The 17961-nt window shown below is 46.6% G+C and overlaps 1 protein-coding gene across 2 annotated transcripts in view; it reads left to right on the forward strand.

The window, feature by feature from the left end:
• Positions 1–298: 298 nt before the first annotated feature.
• LOC113978865 (lysine-specific demethylase 4B-like) overlaps positions 299–17961 on the forward strand; it is a 45505-nt gene continuing 27842 nt past the window's right edge. For both annotated transcript variants that reach the window (XM_027706131.1, XM_027706132.1), the window contains exons 1-4: positions 299–452; positions 3574–3749; positions 4816–4930; positions 6892–7085. In XM_027706131.1, the coding sequence (XP_027561932.1) occupies positions 312–452; positions 3574–3749; positions 4816–4930; positions 6892–7085 (626 nt within the window). In that variant the 5' untranslated portion in view covers positions 299–311. The remainder of the gene's footprint in view (positions 453–3573; positions 3750–4815; positions 4931–6891; positions 7086–17961) is intronic.

Raw genomic sequence — 17961 nt, forward strand, 5'->3', positions numbered from 1 at the left:
ACACAACTTTGTACCATGAATGGGGGCAGATGTTAAGCCCATGGTCTGTATTTAGCCCGTATCCAATCTCTGGGATGATCCTGGTATCAGGAGTTCCTGATTTTTGGTCAGAACCTCTTCATATCCCCACGTTAAAGGGTAGCACTTACAAATATCCTCTTGGGGGAATAGAGGGGAAAAAACGTAAAATCTCCCCATCTTTTCAGTGAAATTCATTAAACCCGACATTTTTTAACCAATATTTTGTTTCCTGCCCCTCTTCTTTCCCTCTCCCTCTGTGTTTTCCCCTCCTCAGCTGCCACACTGGAAATATGGGGTCGGAAAACCCGAGCCCGCAGAACCCTGGCTGTAAGATCATGACCTTCCGGCCCAGCCTGGAGGAATTCCGGGATTTTGGGAAGTACATCGCCTACATGGAATCCCAAGGAGCTCACCGGGCAGGGCTGGCCAAGGTGAGTTGGGAGCTGCCTGAAGGTGCCTTCCCAAAGCTCTGGTTGATGGAGGGGGGGTGGGAAGTTCTCTTGCTCAGCAGCAGTTTTGGTTTCTTGTCGTGCTTTGGGAATTTGTTCTTGGAATCTCTGTTTCAGTTATGGAGGGAGGAGAGGCAGAGGAGTTACAGTAGAGTCGTGGAACACTCTGAGCTGGAAGAGACCCCCAAGGATCATCAGCCCAACCCCTGGCCCTGCCCAGGACACCCCAACAATCCCCCCCTGTCCCTCAGAGCGTTGTCCAAGAGTTCTGGACATGTTCCCCAGGGTTTGCTTCTGTTCTTCTCCACCCCCTGCCCCTCTTTATTCCAGGAGTTGGGGTTAATTTGTCACCTACGAACACAGAAACATCCACAGCAACAATGCAGCAGGATTTCTGTAGAATCCTGGAATATCCTGAGTGGGAAGAGACCCACAAGGATCATCAGGACACCCCAACAATCCCTCAGAGCGTTGTCCAAACCCTCCTGGAGCTCTGGCAGCCTTGGGGCCGTGCCCACTGCCCTGGGGAGCCTGGGCAGTGCCCAACCACCCTCTGGGGAGGAAGAACCTTTCCCTCAGATCCATCCCAACCCCCCTGGCACAGCTCCAGCCCTTCCCTTCAGTCCTATAAAGAAGTGTCAACTTGCAGGATGTCTTTCCTGATCCCTAAATGGAAAGCAAGGATATTCCTACCCCTTTCAGACATGGGTTAAGGGTGTTTCTATGGCCTGATTCTTTTGCTGAGGACACACACTGTGGTGGCCATGGTCCTCAAGGGCTGGAGGTGGGAGGTTTTCAGCTCCCCCTGAGTGTAGGATAAAGAAGGATCTCAGGTTTGGATATCTCTGTAGTGCCAGGAATGGCTTCCCACTGCCAGAGGACAGGGTTGGATGGGATATTGGGGAGCAATTCTTGCATGTGAGGGTGATGAGGCCCTGGAACAAGTTCCTTCCCACCCTTATCTTTACACTTAAAGTCAAGAAACATTGTGAGAACTTTTCACGTGAAGCTTCTAAATTCCAGTACAACTGGTTGGAAAAACCCAGGACTAAGTGATTAGAAGGAGTATTTCTGTGGCCCTGTCACCACAGGGCTGATGGGATCATTTGTCCTGACAAGGAGCTGTTAGGTGTGGTATTTAGCAGGGCTTAATAAAGCACAGAGGAGAAATAAAGCTGTTAGGCATGAAATAATTCTTATTTCTTCTAAAACATAGGTCACTTACGGGTTTATTACGGTTCTAAAGAGAGCTGGCTGTTGATGAAGAGCTCCCAGGAAATGTTTCCTTGTCCACTCAAGTGTACAAGCAATTACCTGCCAGGAGTCTGCGAGGGAGATTATTGTAATAAGGGTTGTTGGTGAATTCCAGATGTTGTAAAGAAATCACTTGACTTTTAGGATTAATCTGAGCTTTTCATTCGTGTCTCTCTTGTAACTGCAGCTCAGAGCCTTGTAAGGGAAGCTGAGCTCATCCCACCCTGGAGGAACCATTGCCTGCAACTTGGCCTCCAGTTTTTGCAACTTTTTTTTGGTCAATCCTTAATTCCAATTAGATTGCAAATATTGTATTTTTTCATCCTGCTGATGGTTCTCTGCTCTTGAGCCTGGGATTGGTGGCAGCTCTTTGGTTTAAAATTACAGCTTTTTCTTCCACATTCAGCCCTGCTTTGCAGCAGTTTTTTTGTGCAGCCTCCAAGACTGAGGGAACAGTTCTGGGCATGTTCCCCATGGAACATTTCTTTTGTTCTTCTCTACCTCTTACCCCTCTTAAATTAAGGAGTTGGGGCTTGATTTGTCATATACAAATACAGAAATGTCAACAGCAATAATTCAACAGGATTTTTGTAGAATCCTGGAATGTCCTGAGTGGGAAGGGACCCACAAGGATGATCCAGTCCAACTCCTGGCTCTGCAGAGGCACCCCAACAATCCCACCCTGTCCCTCAGAGCGTTGTCCAAACCCTCCTGGAGCTCTGGCAGCCTTGGGGCTGTGCCCACTGCCCTGGGGGCCTGGGCAGTGCCCAACCACCCTCTGGGGGAAGAACCTTTCCCTGAGATCCATCCCAACCCCCCTGACACAGCTCCAGCAATTCCCTCAGGTTCTTTGAGCCTTTCTAGTTAAAAAAACCCCAAACAAATGAAACAAAAAACCTCCTCACAACCTCAAGAAACCCCAAATGTCAGTGATCTTCTGCTAATCGTTGTTCAGGCCACTATAAAAGGTTGTGGACGTGTAGAGATGCCCCATGGTGATAAAGCTGCTGCTCAGGAGTCTGTGCAGCTTTGTGGGATGGCAGGGGAGAGAGGGAAGGCTGTGCAATCCCTCTGGCATGCAGCACATTTCCTTGGAATGACTCTGTGCCTTCCATCAGCACTGACCATCCTGTGTGGGCCTGGACTCAGCGCTGGTGAGGCCACCCCTGGAGTGCTGTGTCCAGCTCTGGGCCCTCAGCTCAGGAAGGACATTGAGGTCCTGGAGCAGGTCCAGAGGAGAGCAACGAGGCTGGGGAAGGGACTGGAGCACAAGTGCTGTGAGGAGAGGCTGAGGGAGCTGGGGCTGTTCAGCCTGGAGAAGAGGAGGCTCAGGGGAGACCTCCTCACTCTCTGCAACTCCCTGACAGGAGGGGGGAGCCGGGGGGGGTTGGTCTCTTTTCCCAGGCAACTCTCAGCAAGACAAGAGGGCTCAGGGTCTTCAGCTGTGCCAGGGGAGGTTTAGGTTGGATATCAGGAAGAATTTCTTTCCAGAGAGGGTGCTCAGCCATTGGAATGGGCTGCCCAGGGAAGGGGTGGATTCTCCATCCCTGGAGGTTTTTAAGATGAGACTGGATGTGGCATCAGTGCCATGGGCTGGGAACCATGGCGGGGTTGGATCAAGGGTTGGATTGATGATCTCAGAGGTCCCTTCCAACCCAGCTGATTCTGTGATTCTGTGGCTGCTCTGGGTGGGCTGTGAGCCCCCCTGCAGCTCTGTCAGCCCAGCAGGTGTCCTGTTATCCAAGACCTGCAGCACTGGGATGAGATCCCTTCCCTTCACCAGCCCCTCCCTCAGCCTTTTGTCGTGAACATCAAGTGTCATTCTTCCCTTTTCTCCCCCCAATTCCAGGTGATTCCTCCCAAGGAATGGAAGCCCCGGAGAACCTACGACGACATCGATGACATGGTGATCCCAGCTCCCATCCAGCAGGTGGTCACTGGGCAGTCAGGGTTGTTCACCCAGTACAACATCCAGAAGAAGCCCATGACCGTGGGGGAATATCGGCGCCTGGCCAACAGCGAGAAGTACGGGGCTGTCCAGGGATGGGCTCAAAACTGGCCATGGGGGAGTTTTGGGGAGAGCTTTTCTCCTGCAAAGGAAATGCAGCCTTGTGAAATTTGAAGTGTTTTGGAGGAAAGTGCTTTTTCTTGAAAGCTTACACCCAGAGGCTCAAAAAAATTTGTGTGTTGGTGGGTGGGTTTTGGTGCATCTCAGAGCTTTTTCTGGGAGTTGGTGTAGAAGAATTCTTCAAGGATTTGCCTGAGAATCTTCCTGAAAATAGTGGCTTGGTACTCAAAAAGGAGCTCTTGGTGTATTAATGGTTGTTCTGGAAAATGTGTTCCATTGCTGAGGTAGAAATAAAAATATCTTGGAGTGTCTGAGCTGATAGTGGTGACATGAGTGTCTCCTGAGCTCACATGGGTGACACGAGTGTCTCCTGTGAGCCTGGGGACTCTGCAGAGCACTTCAGTCAGCTGGGATGAGCCAGCTGGTGCAAACTGCAGTTGCATCCTGTTTCCAGAGTCACTTTTCCAGAGGTCTGGAGTACCCTGGGTTTTAACCAATACTGACATTGTGCAGTTATGGCTTTAAGATGGAGGGGAGATTTAGATTAAAGATTAGGAAGAAATTCCTCCCTGGGAGGGTGGGAGGCCCTGGCACAGGTTGCCCAGAGCAGCTGTTGCTGCCCCATCCCTGGGAGTGTCCAAGGCCAGGTTGGAGCAACTTGGGATAGTGGGAGGTGTCCCTGCCCATGGCAGGGGGTGGCACTGGATGAGCTTTAAGGTTCTTCCAACCCAAACCATTCCATGATAATCAGCTTTGAAGTTTTTCTGATCCCTGAGTGCTTCCCCTGCCTTCAGCTCCCTGTGGAACAACTTCATCCTCCATTTCCTTGGGATGGGGATCTGGTGCTTCCCATCCCTGAGAGGTTTGGTGGAAAGGTTTGAAAGGCACTAAATGATACAAATCAAAACTGAAATGCACCTTGAGTAGCTCCTGCTCTGACACCCCTGCTGCTTCCCAGGGGTTTGTCTGTGGGAATATTCCTTAGGACTTCTCACATCCCTCTCTCCCCCGTGTCCCTCCCAGGTACTGCACTCCTCGACATCAGGATTTTGAGGACTTGGAGCGCAAGTACTGGAAGAATCTCACCTTTGTCTCTCCAATTTATGGGGCTGACATCAGTGGCTCCCTGTATGATGCAGTAAGTGAAATGCTCCTCTTTTATTCCTTCTTCCTTCTAGAACTTCTTTATTGCTCTTTTCTCAGTAATCCACCCTTAAAGAAATAATACCTTTATTATTATTTTTCCCTCATTACAAAACTGAGACTAAACTTTCCACCTTCTTCAGAAGTTCAGGATAATGGTGGCATACAGGAAGCTGTGAAAAGCTTAGTTTAAGTGGAAAAATATGATTTAAACAAATTCTTATGAAGTGGATGGCCAAAAATTATGTATAGCTTGGGCTTTGTTTCTTTTTTTAAGGGAATAAACCAGAGATTTCTGCTGAAGCTCCTTAAAGAGCCAGAAAAAAACCCCCAGCATTTCAAGGAGTTGGTGCTTCATCAAAAATAGTGTTTTTTTGATTCTTAACACAAATTATTTGTGTTTGGATTCGAAATTATTTGCATTTGGACTTCTTCTTTGTGAGCAGCTCCATTAGGATACAATGCACCTGCACACTGAATTATTTCACAGTTCAAATGGTTTAAGCTTTTCCTTGGTGAAATTTCATCCTCTGCTTAAAGTAATTCTGCCGTGGTCTCTCCTGCTGGAGATGATAAAGGTTTTTCTCTTCTTTCTCTGTTTAGGCAGATAATTTAAATCTCTTCTCTGTAGTTTTCTTTGGAGTGGAAAGTGGCTCTTTTTTGGAGTGTTTTCTGATTGTCTGAGTGTGGAAGTGTTAATGTAAAAGTGTCTTTTTATTATCAGTGGGGTTTAATATGGAATTAATTGGAATAAGCAGAGATATCTGAGGCCTTCAGAGCCATGGACATCACAGGTATCCATAGGATTTGGTGCTTGGATGAGAGTATCTCATTCTGTTATAAGATTATAATTACACTATAAAGTAGGTAGACTATATAATATAAAGAATGTATTATATAAATTACAATATAAAATTATAATGTTTTTTAATATCCACATTCTTTCCCTGGTGTGATCAGGGCAGGTGACATAATGAGACACTCCTTCTTTAGGAGAAGTAGCTCCTGCAGTGAACTCAATATACATTGGGTTTCCTTCAAGTTCCTGTGAGCAGAAATTAAACTGAATTACCAATAACACCTAAAGATCATTTCCTGTTCTCAGACTGCTGCCATTGCTGCAAGAATTGAGGTGGGAGAGTCCCTGAAAGTCATTCTCCCTCTGCATCAAATCACTTTTCAGCCACTTCCCTCCTTCAGCCCTTTCCTCCCTGCCCCGGTTTGGTTTTTTTTCGGGCTGGTTTGGAAAGTTTCAAGACTGAGCAGCCTGAGTTTCACTGTCCTGCTGCTCCAGAAGCAGCATCCTGGAGCAGGGAATGCTCCCATCCCTCTCAGCTTCTTGCTCACAAATCAAGTGCACTTGGAAAAAAGGGTGTGAAGGAGACTCTGAGGTTCCTTTTGGAGATTGTATCAGTCTTCAGGTTTGAGATTTGTACCAGTTAATGGTGCAAATTCAAATTCTCAAATTCATGTTGAAGCAGAGAAAAGCAAGTGTCAGATTTAGAACTACCTGCTGCTTTTTTGTGTTATTGATAAAAGCAGGACTGTCATCCCTGTTCTTTCCCTGAAACACTGAGCTGAGGGGGAAGATTTTGCCTCTTTGGCCACATTAAGGTCACATTATGATGTTCATCAGGTGGAGAAAAACTGCCTGGAGTGTCTTTGGGAGAAATGTGTTTTACCCTGAGTTTATCTTGTGTTTATTCACAGAATAGTTAATTAACTAGTGGGGTATTTTATAGTGCAAGTACCTCTTCAAAGAACACATTAGTGAGGGGCTGGTGATCCTTCCTGCTTGTGGTCAGTGCTGACCATGAAATAAAGCTTTCTGGAAGCAGGTGGAATTCAATGAATGCAGGTGATAACACCATTATATCCAGCATTTTAAGGCACTGAAAGGAAGCTGTGGGCTGTGATTCTTCCTGATAAATTCCAAACATTTCTCCTGAATTCCAGGACGTGGATGAATGGAACATTGGCAACCTGAACACCCTCCTGGACATGGTGGAGCACGAGTGTGGCATTATCATAGAGGGGGTGAACACTCCCTACCTCTACTTTGGGATGTGGAAGACAACTTTTGCTTGGCACACAGAGGACATGGATCTCTACAGCATCAACTACTTGCATTTTGGGGAGCCAAAATCCTGGTAAGTGAGGGCAGTTGCCCTCTGCTTGGAGACCCCTGAAAAATCCTTTTCTCCAGGTCTCCCAAATTCCATCAGACTTACTAATCTCCCCATTCCCTTTTTTTTCCCTCTCCTCTCCTCCTCTACATTTAAAAGCAGTTTGACTTTCTTTCTTTCATGCTGCCTTGCTCAGAGGGCCTGATTCCTGACTTTCAGCAGGTTAGGGAGACTTGTTGACATCATGATTAAAACCAGATTTCAACACTTGGGGGATTTTTGCAAGCTAATGCACAGCAGAGCAAGTGGTGATGGGAGTGTGTGGATGCTTCAGATGCACTGTCATAGTGAAAGTCTGTTGTTCTTGCACTGTGCTGTAGGCAGGAAACATCTGTTGCTTTAAAATTTCCATTATTTAAATCCATAAATATGTTTATGGCTCCAGGGACAAACTAGGGCGAAGGGTGACTTTTCCATAGTCAATTTTTGGCACAATTGCAAGCATTTTTCAACACTGTTGGTGCACAGGCTGGTTGAAAATAACTTTCCACAGAAGTGATCAATAGTTAAGGGTGAAATTAAGAACGTAGGAAGTCTGGAATAAGTTCCCCGGAGCCAATATTCTTCTTTTCCAAGCAGTTTAAAAGTATAACCACAGAGACTTTGCTGAAGATCTTGGTGTGACTAATAAATATTGACATTTGCCTGCAAATTAGAGCTTAAATGTCATAGTGGAGCTGCTGTCATTGTGCCCTGGCAGTGGCAGGTGAGATCCCATCCCTCAGCCCGATGAGTCCCTGGTGACACCGAGTATCTCCGGGAATGTTGGTGCCTGTGGGCTCATAAAATCCCTCAAGAACCAGGAGGCTTTAATGAATGGCTCTAATGCTCTTTTCCAGCCCTGGAAACGGGTGGAAGGAGGGGCTGAATCTGTGTAGCATTAATGTGAATTTTAAAAACCCTTCTGACACGTCGGGAGATGTTTCCTGACATTCCCGATCCTTCGTCTCCCTCGTTCAGGTGGATTTTTGCAGGATCTCTTGTGATGCCTCTGTTAAACAAGCCAGGGGCAGAATCACTTCCCTGGACCTGTTGGTCACACTGTTCCTGAGCCAGGCCAGGATCCATTGACCTTGTCCCCCTGGGCACACTCTGGCTCCTGTTCAGCTTACTGTCCATCCACACTCCCAGCTCCCTTCCTGCCTGGCTGCTCTCCAGCCCCTCTGTCCCAGCCCGTGGGGCTGCAGGGGGTTGTTGTGGCCACAGGGCAGGACCCGGCCCTTGGCCTTGTTGAACCTCATTCCCTTGGAATCAGCCCAACTCTCCAACCCATCCAGGTCCCTCTGCATCATCCCGTTCCAGCCCCTTTTCCCGGTTTCCATCTCCACCAGGTGGTGCCACAGCACAGGGGAAGCTCCTCATCCCCTCCCACCACATCCCACAGTGTCCCCTCCAGCCCGGGGCTCCCTCCCCTGCGGGTCCCCCCCCAGCCCTGCTTGTTCCAGGAGCTGTGGGAGCAGCTCCGAGCTCTGGGTTGGGTTGTTCCCTCCTGGCTCTCCCTGCTCCTCCCATCCCTGTGTTAACGGGCTCTGACTCACCCTGTGTGCTGCCTGCAATGGAGGGTTAACACCTTCCAAAAGTAGAAATAAGAGCAAATTCACCCTTAAAAGAGAAGCTGGAAAAGCAGCAGGAAATCACTGGCTGTTCCACAAACCCACAGTGTGAGTAAAACTTAGAGAACAGCTGCTAAATGGAGTATACACGAAGTATTTGTAGCCTCATTTAAACTGCTTTTCTTCTTGCACTTCATGCTGTTTGATTTTTTTTTTGGTGGTTTTTGTTGTTTTCCTTTTTTTCCCTGGGTTTGATGGCAATTTTTTGGTGTTTAGTGGTTTTTTTGTGTTTTTTTTTGAATATTGTAGCTCTGATATGTGGATATCATAAGGATATGATATGATATCATATCATATCATTTCATAAGGATGAGAAACTCTTTGCATGAAGCTGTTGCCTCATCTTTACTGAACAGTGTTTTTTCATAGAATCCCAGAATGGTTTGGGTTGGAAAGGCCCTTAAGGACCATCAAGGTCCAACCTCCTGCCATATCTTTATATTTGCTCTTGTTTCTGTGGGAAACAGGGATTGTACAGAGAAACAAAACAAACCTCCAAGGAGCAAAATTCACAGCACCTTTGTGTGGCACGTTTGTGTGAACAGGTTAAAAATCAGAAAGAATTGGAAGTTATAGATGGAAAATTGCATCTGGCAAATACCAGATTTCAGAAGTTCTTGGGAGCTCTTATTTTTATCTGATCTACTGAGAATTTTGGGGAGGAGCTGGGGAACAGCTAAAATCCCCCTGAGAGGAGATGAAGAGTTCAGTCACTGCTGCTTATAGTGGGAGTAGAGAAGAGAAATCATAAAATTTGTTCAAAATTTTTACCAAGGAGCTCAGGTGTCACTGCTTAAAAACCCAAGCAGGAACTTGCTCTGCACCTGCTTCGTTTGTTGGTTTTTAAATGCACTTTTTCCCCTATTTAAAAAGGAGAGGAGGGTTTTTATGCAGTGATTCTGTGTTTGTGCAGTTCTCTGACAGTCCCTGGTTCTCTGAGCCTCCCCCAGCTGGGGGAAAAGGAGGATTTTGAGGACAGCCCATGTTCTGAGCAAAATGTTTTCCCGTTCAATGGAGTTTTTCTTATATAAATGCCAGTGTGTGACACAGAACTAGATGGGCTGTGACAAGATGCCACTGCTGGTTTGGCAGGGCCTCCCTGCTGTTCCCTTAAGCATAAGGCAAGAGTTTGCCACTTGCCCAAGTCATTCCTTCCTTGTTCTTCACTGTGACAGCTCCTGTTAATGAGTTCTCAAGCTCTTCCCTGAACAAGCTTCCAGAAGTAAATCTGAATATCCCTTTGAGCAGATCTGGAACTTTCCAGGTACCCGAGCAGCTCACCGTGTTCTGGAAGTGGTTGCAGCCATGGCAGAGCTCAGCTGGGGGAGCTCTTGGACTGCACTGCTGGAATTCCAGTGGTGCAGCCTGGCTTTACTCAAGGATGGCTCTGTTTTGCTGGCACCACCTCTGTGGAAATTTCCCAGCTTCCTTCATCCTTTTTATAGACTCTGTGACTCTGACAGTGATCATCTTGGAAGCACCTCAGGGAACAGCAGGAGTGTGGAGAGTTAGGAAGTCTACCAGTTTGGGTTCTGAGCTCTAAAATAAGAGGCAGAGTTATTGTTTGGCTGTCAGAGATATTTATATAGTGAAACCAAGGGCTCTGTATATTGGTAGTATTCTGCTTCAGAATTGCCCGTTAAAAACCATAACTCTCCCTTGGTGTCTCTCATAAATTATCTTTATCTCTAATCCAGGCTGTCTCTCACAGCCCAGCTCTGCAGGGCTGGGTGTGGGAAGGCTGAGGAGCCACCAGCCCTGTCTCCATCCAAGGGGAAGGGGAGAAAGGAGTTGGTTGAGGTTCCCTCCCAGACCTCATTCAAGTGGGTTCTACAAAAAAATCTCTATTATTTCAGAGAATCCAAGAATTTTTAGGGTTAGAAGGGACCTCTGGAGATGATTCAGTCCAATCCCACCTACCCAGAGCAGGTGGCACAGGAATGTGTCGGGTGGGTTTGGAATGTCACCAGAGAAGGAGACTCCACACCCTCCCTTGGCAGCTGTTCCAGTGCTCTTCCCCCTCCATGGAAAGAGTTTCTTCCTCATGTTGAGGTGGAACTTCTTGTGTTTTAGTTTCTGCCCATTCATTGCTCCTTGTCCTGTCAGTGGGCACCACTGGAAAGGGTTTGGCACAACCCTATGGACACCCCTTGGAGATATTTATACAGGTTGATAAGATCCCCTCTCAGTCTTCTCTTCTCCAGACTAACCAGGCTCAGCTCCCTCAGTCCCCCCTGACAGGAGAGATGTTGTGCAGGAGCTGAAGGACCTTCTCATGGGGCTCTGGGTGGTATTTGGGACAACTTTGACACCTTAGTGACAAAGAATCTGTCTCCTGGGTCAGGCAGGATTGTTACTGAGTGTTTTGTGCCTTTCATTCCTGTCTTTGCAATGTTCCCTCTTACAAAACAGGTGCTTTGGGGCCTGTTGGGATTGCAGGTAAAATAAATGTCTGTGGCTCAACAACTCAGAGTGGCTTCTTTCTACGACCTAATGAGCATCTGCTGGGTCGTGCAGCTCCTTGATTAATGTGTGTCTCTGTCACTGCAGAGAAGTGCTGCTGCCAACACTCCTGGTGCTGTTCCTTTCCATCAGCAGAGCCAGGACAGGCTGCAGCAGTCAGAGGTGTCTGCACAGGGTTGTGTCCCTGGGATGCAGCTTCAAAAATTATTCAGCAAAAGTGAAGCAGTCGAGCAGCAAAGGGTCACCCAGCGAGGAGGGAGAGGAAAGGGGTGATGGAAAACAAGCTCTTTTCCTGCTTCTCATTAAATAATTTAGATTGCAATGCCTTTAGTTCTTAAATTCTGTTGTGCTGGACCAAGGAGGAGCAGCACTGGTGTGTCTCCAGCCCTGGTTGTGCTGCAGGGACCCACCCTGCCCCTGGGGTTGGACTCACCTCCTCCTGAGATGATGATCCCTCCTGATGTGCTGTTCCCAGGCACATGCTCTGCTCCACATTGTGCTCACACTGCTGTTGTTTTTAACTGGAAAATCGCTCTGACAGGCTGAAGAGATATTATGGAAGGTGTGGGCACTTCCCATCAGACACCCCAGGAACTGGGAGCTGTTGTGTAACCTCATGTGAAGCCCCTCAGGCAGCTGCCAGAGCAAGCCTTTGACTTGCTTTTTTTCCTCAAATTACAATAAAATGTCCCTCTCCCATTAGGAATTTAATTACAACTCTTTCATGGTCTCCAACTTTTGAAAAAAACTGAAATATATTTCATTTTGCAGCCCTGTATTAAACCTCTGGTGGTGGGAATTTTTGCTGTATCAATTATACATATTATGTGTAATCACCTCATGCGTTCCTATGCTGAGAGCTAAAATTGAGCATATTGTCAAGTGGAAGCTGATTTTTATAATGACAGAAGCAACAAAACTGAATGCCAGGCCTCATTCTTCATGGTTATTATGGCATTTTATTTGAGGAACGTGTGTGGCTCAGCCCTTGCAATTCCAAAAGCATATTTTTAAACACTGAGATGTTCCACATCGCTTCGTTTCCTCTTGATAAAGATGTACAATCCCTACCTGGAGGCTTCCCGGGTGGGGAAGAACTGGAGGAAACTTTAAATCTCAATATTATGAATTTGATGTTACACTTTAGAAGCCCAAGGTCTTGTTTTGTCAACAGTGTAACACCTGACTGGGTAATAAAGTTGTTTTTCTTGGCTATTTTGTGACTGATCTTGCTGTACAGCAACAGTATTTAATTTATCTCCAAGTACTGGTGGGTTGTTACACTTTCCTTTCTCTCAGAAACTGCAGGTGTTAAACCAGACTGACACTGAGGAAGGTAATTGATTTTTATAAAATGTCCCTTTTTCCTTATCATGATGGATGTTTAATCCCCTTTAATTAAAACAGGGAGCCAGCTTTAGCTCTTAAGTTAGATCGTCTCCTCTCCAAAACACTCCCTCTCTGGAAGTGGATCATGCCTAATCTGTTTGACTTTGATATCACAAAGTACACTTTATGCCAGAGCAGCACTTTATGTGGAATTAAGGACAAATTACCAAAGGAACTTTAAAATAATATGATTAGTTGGAAGCACTGGTAACAGATACAATTACAGTGGAATTCTGCCTTGTAAAAGCCTGCAAACCTGAAGGTTTGCAGAGAGTTACCCCAGAACTTTGTTGGTTAAAGTATTTTAGGATTTCTCCTTCCTTCCCTCCAGGTGAGCAGTGTAGGGTAAGTCTGTCTTTAGCAGTGAAGGAGGACAAAGCCATGGGAAGACTTGTCCAAAGATACTGTGGCTGCTCCATCCCTGGAAGTGTCCAAGGCCAGGTTGGAGCACCCTGGGCTGGTGGAAGGTGTCCCTGCCCATGGCAGGGGGTGGAACTGGGTGGGCTTTAAGGTCCTTCCAACCCAAACCATTCCGGGATTCCATGACTTCCTTGTAACATTTACAGTTTAATAACATTTGTTGTGTCTGTTACTGGTGCCACCAGCACCAGGGAATCCTCCCATCTCCTGACAGAGATGGGATGGGGAGATTTAAAGCAGGATGTGGTGGTTTCCTTGGGAGGGGATTGTCCAAGGAGCCCTCTCTGTCCTTGGCTAAAAGCAGCTGCAGGTCTGAGGTTCTGAGGATCTCACTCTGATTTTATTTCTCACTGTTGTCCTAAACAGCTGCAGTGCTCCCTGAGCAGAACTCTTGTCCTCCCCTCCTCCCAGGATAGAACACGTTAATCCCTGGAAAACTCTCTTGGAGAAGGAAAATGACCTAATGCAGTCATGGAGCTTAACTCTTCCAGCTTCTCCCTCTCCATTTTCCATGTAGGATGCTGGGCCCTCATCCCTGTTTCCTCTGGGTGATGTTCTGGGCTTTAACACACCCTCCCATGTGTTGCAGCTCCTCAGGAGCTCGGTGTAATCTCATTTAAAGCAGCTGCTTTAATGTTTGATACCCAATTGTGTGGCAGCAGGGGGGAAGGGCACTTGTCCCTTGCATCATTTGTTGCCTCCTAACTCTCCCAGTTCCTTAGGAGGGCATTGCCCAGGGGGTGGAATCACTGAACGGATCAGATGGGACTGGAAGTGCTGGTTATTGGGATCCCACTAACCCTGGCACCCTGGAGATCCTGAGTTTCTTCAGGCTGGATTAGCTGGAATCCCAGCTGAGTTTTGCCCTGAGGGAGCTGATGCTTCATACTGAGAACTTTTATTTTTCAGAGTTTCGCTTTTCTGATGTCTTGGGATTCGGGAGAAGGTTCTGCAGCCTTTCCTCCCTCAATCCCTAAGGTCAGCACAGCCTTCCACATGAGGTGTGTGGGGTTGCCTCGCTCTCAGACATTGCCCACCCTGGCTGTTTGTGTGTTCTGGTCCTGCCAGCAAAGATTTATGGGCTTGTTGGGTGGAGTGGGGGGAAAGGAGGGGCAGGGAAGGGCATTTGGCCGTGATGGGCTCCTCACAGCTCACAAATTCCCTTCCTGCCTCTGCTATCCCATGTAATCTGTTTTACAGCTCTGCAGTTTTGGATGGAGAAAGAGCAGAATTTATGGTGATGGTTGATTTATGGATTAACTGCAACACCATTTGCTCTCAGGCAGATTTGGCAAAGCAAGACCCTTTTCTGTTGATAAAAGGCAGAGAGGAAGGAACGGTGATATTCATTAAAAGGAATAAAAGGAAAGTGAGATAAAGGATGGCCAGGCAGAAGAGCTTTTCACTCTCCCATCTCTTCCAAAACAGAGGTGAAAGCTGCTTTGGAAGGGGCTTTCTGCACTGAGAATCCGTGTGCATGTTGATTTGCTGGGAGATCCATGGAAGGAGGGATATATTGAGATGCAGAATTGCATCCCCCTGTAATTCCCTGATAACTGAGAGCAGGAGTTATTAATAAAGCCTTGCAAGCTTCGTGCACTGCAGTCATTAGTCAATCAATACAAACCACTGAGATCCAGCCCAGCCCCTTCATCCTGGGGGTGGGAATGTGGGGGAAGGAAGAGGTAAATCCCACCAGGAAGGGGACAGTGCTGCTGGTGGTTTGCTTTAAAAATCCTGGGATCAGCTTGTTGTCCACAACTCTGACTCGTGGATGTGGATTGTCTTCCCAGTCAGGTGCTGCAATTGGAATAAATGGAGATTTTTTTTTATAGACTTGGGGTTTTTATTAGGCTCTTGTAGATTATTAAAAGGCCATTTTTCTGCTGCAGAGGGGGCACAGCATTTTGGGGAGGCAGGACTTTTGTCATCCACCTTCATCTAACTGTGAGAGAAAATGCCAGGAAGAGCCAACCAGGCTCTGGGTTTGATGGAATCAACCTTGGAAGAGCCCAGATGAAATGACCTCAGCTGCTCAGACCCCCTTCCACTCAGCTCTGTGCTGTTTGTGCTTCCCCTCCAGAGTCCTCTTGGATTTTTATTCCCATCTAAATCCACTGCAAAAGGCATGGAATCAGTGTGTGCTTCTCTGCCATTTTAGTGTTCAGTCTGTGCATTTTCTGTCCATCTTTACTGAGCCTGTTTGGTTTGTTGAAATCATAAATTTTGGAGGTTGGGGTTCAGCTGTGAGACTTGCAAAGTCAGCAAAGTGGAGCCCCTTCCCATCTGTGGTTCCTCTTTGTACCTTCCATAATGATCTGGGAAGATGAGATGGTGCCCTGGGATCACATCCTTGTTTTTGAAGGTGGAGATGGGGATCTGGGATCACATCCTTGTTTTCACAGCAGTGTTTTTGGGTGGGCTCCTGCCCCCTGCCCTGGTGGTCTCTGCATGTGCTGCCGTGTGTGGAGCTCTAATGATTCACCTCAGCTCAGTCCTCCCAGTCTGGACTGAGGTCTTTGATCCAATGCCACTCTTGCTGCATGTCATCCTTGCATTTTGCAGTGTCTGCTCAGAGCTGGGGCCTGGTTTGAGATGAAGATCTGTGGAAGCCTGACAGGATCCCAGATTGCTTTTAATAGCTGAGGCTTTTGAGGAGCTCACTCTGCCACCGAGACAGGAGGGGAGGGAGAGGTTCTTCCCTGCTCCATCCCACCCTTTGAGCCTGATCTGACTCGGGCCCTGGGGGACAATCAGCTTGCAGATTCCGGCTTGGGAAGGCCAGGAGGCACCAGGAGTGGTGCTGCAGAGCTTTGTCTTTATTCACATTTTGTTAAACTGGCAAAAATCAGCGGGGATTTTTTTTTTCTCCCCTCTGCTCAGCAGAGAAAATTGTGGTCGGGTGATGCCAAGTGCAGCACAAGTGTGGTTTAAAATAAGAGAAGCCTGTGGTAATGACAGCACTTAAATAGCACTCGGTGTTGTCTGAGAGCCGTGCAGTTGTTAACTCTTTAATGTCTGAGTGATAAATAGGCTGGGTTTGCACCCACTTCGTTTCTAACTGCCCAATCAACCAGACCGAGGGGATCAAACTGAAGAAATAAAGGAAACTTTGCAAACTTTCTCAGTGATCTTTATCAAATCTCAGCTACAACACCCCTGCCTTTGATGTTGACAAGAACACAGGCCCTCACTTCAAAGCAGTTGGAGTTTGAAAAGGTGCAGTTGATGGATGGGGAGAATTAAACCTTTGGAATGTTGGGTTTTTTTCTCCTTAAAAAAACCAAAAGAGTGTGTGTAGAGTCATTGCACCTCTAGCACCCGGGGTTTCCTAATCTAAAAATATCTTTCATTACAGGTGAGCAGATTTCTTTTGTTCTGCTGTAGGCAATTATCCCTATTTTTTTTCAGGAATACGTGTTGCTGTGCCTGGTGAAAGGAGGCAGCTCACACAGGTCACTTGGTACAAGACACAAATATCTGTGATCTCCCTTGGTTCCCTTTTTTCCTCCTTGTTTCTGCAGGTGAAACGAGCTATTATTTTAGAATACAAGGTCTTTGAAGTCTAATCTTTGCTTTTCTTTCCCTTTCTACAGTATCCACTACAAAAAGCAACCAGTAATTAATAACCTGATTGCCAGTTGAGGGAAATAAATCTGATGTGAACAGGTTCTTCAAAACAAATAACAGGGAATGGCAAGGGGATGAATATTGTAGCCATTCATCTCTGTTGAATTGTATACTAATTATCTTCTTGGCTAAACTGAATGAATAAATGACTTCATAATGTTTTTCCCAAAACACCTTTTCTTAGTAAAATGCCTCCTTCATGCTGCTCATTCACTGCAGGCAGGGGCTGACTGTGGGTTTATTTTTGCATGTGGAAGGAGAGTCACTCCAATGTGAGCTGCAATTTTGTGCTTTGTGCCTGGCATTTGGAGCTGACTGGACTGGGACAGCGAGAGCCTTTCCAAGAGCAGATGGTTGTTCATATGAAATGCTCTGCTTTAAAATAGTATTTAAAAATTGCATTTGGAGTTCTGGGGAAAAAAAAATCTCTTTTGTATTCGCCGAGTTTGAGGTTGGTGAATCTCTGTGAAAATTGCTCAGTTTTGTGCAAATCTTGGACTTCAGTTGTACCTCTTATAAATTAATGTTGCTTTAAAATCAGAATTTTAAAAAGCTCCTGTCTACTGTCACTTCTTGAAACTAATGGCTCTTTAATCCTATTTCTAGCTCATGGCAACTTGGAGGGTTTGAAGAGTCTTTTAGAAGTAGATGATTGGCACGAGTTGGGCTTGACTTAATCTTGCAACAGTCAATCCCTAAGGATTTGATCCCAACTCCAGAGTTCTGCTCCAGATATTGTAACTGGAAAACAAAGGGAGAGTTTGCAGTTGCAACTTGAGTTTCTTCAGGGAAGGAGAAAAGTTTCTCCCCTTGCTGTTCTGGCAGCAGCAAAATTGCTGCCGATCCTTCATATTGGGGATAATTGGGAAGTTCTGTGCATGGAAAAGGGATTGTCTGGAGTGAGATGGGCCCTGTGGGGTGAGTGCTGAGCGTGTTTGGTGCTGCCCAGGCTTTGCTGGGCAGGGTTTGCCCTGATTTTCTCCCTGTGCTGGTTCCCAAAGGGTTGGATGTGCCCAGTTGTGTGCAGGGCTCGTGTTCCTCGCAGCTGTCAAAGGCTGAGCTGGTGTGTTCTGGGGCTGTAATCTTGTCCTGTCATTACCTATTAACTCCTTATTATGGCTTTTGGAGCTGATACTCCCCAACCTCTGTGTTTATCTTTCTCCCTGTGTGTATTTCAATAAAAATGTCATTATTTGAAATCGTTGACACCGGTGGTTAAAGAGCCTGAATTCCATGGGCTGTTGTCCTGTGAAATGATCCATTAAAGATAAAGCTGCAGGCACTTGATAAAGGTTCTTTCCTAAGAACAAGGAGCTCTCTGATCC

Source organism: Neopelma chrysocephalum, unplaced genomic scaffold (genome assembly GCF_003984885.1).
Source record: "Neopelma chrysocephalum unplaced genomic scaffold, ASM398488v2 Primary Assembly neopelma1_365, whole genome shotgun sequence".
Taxonomy (NCBI): Eukaryota; Metazoa; Chordata; class Aves; order Passeriformes; family Pipridae; genus Neopelma; species Neopelma chrysocephalum.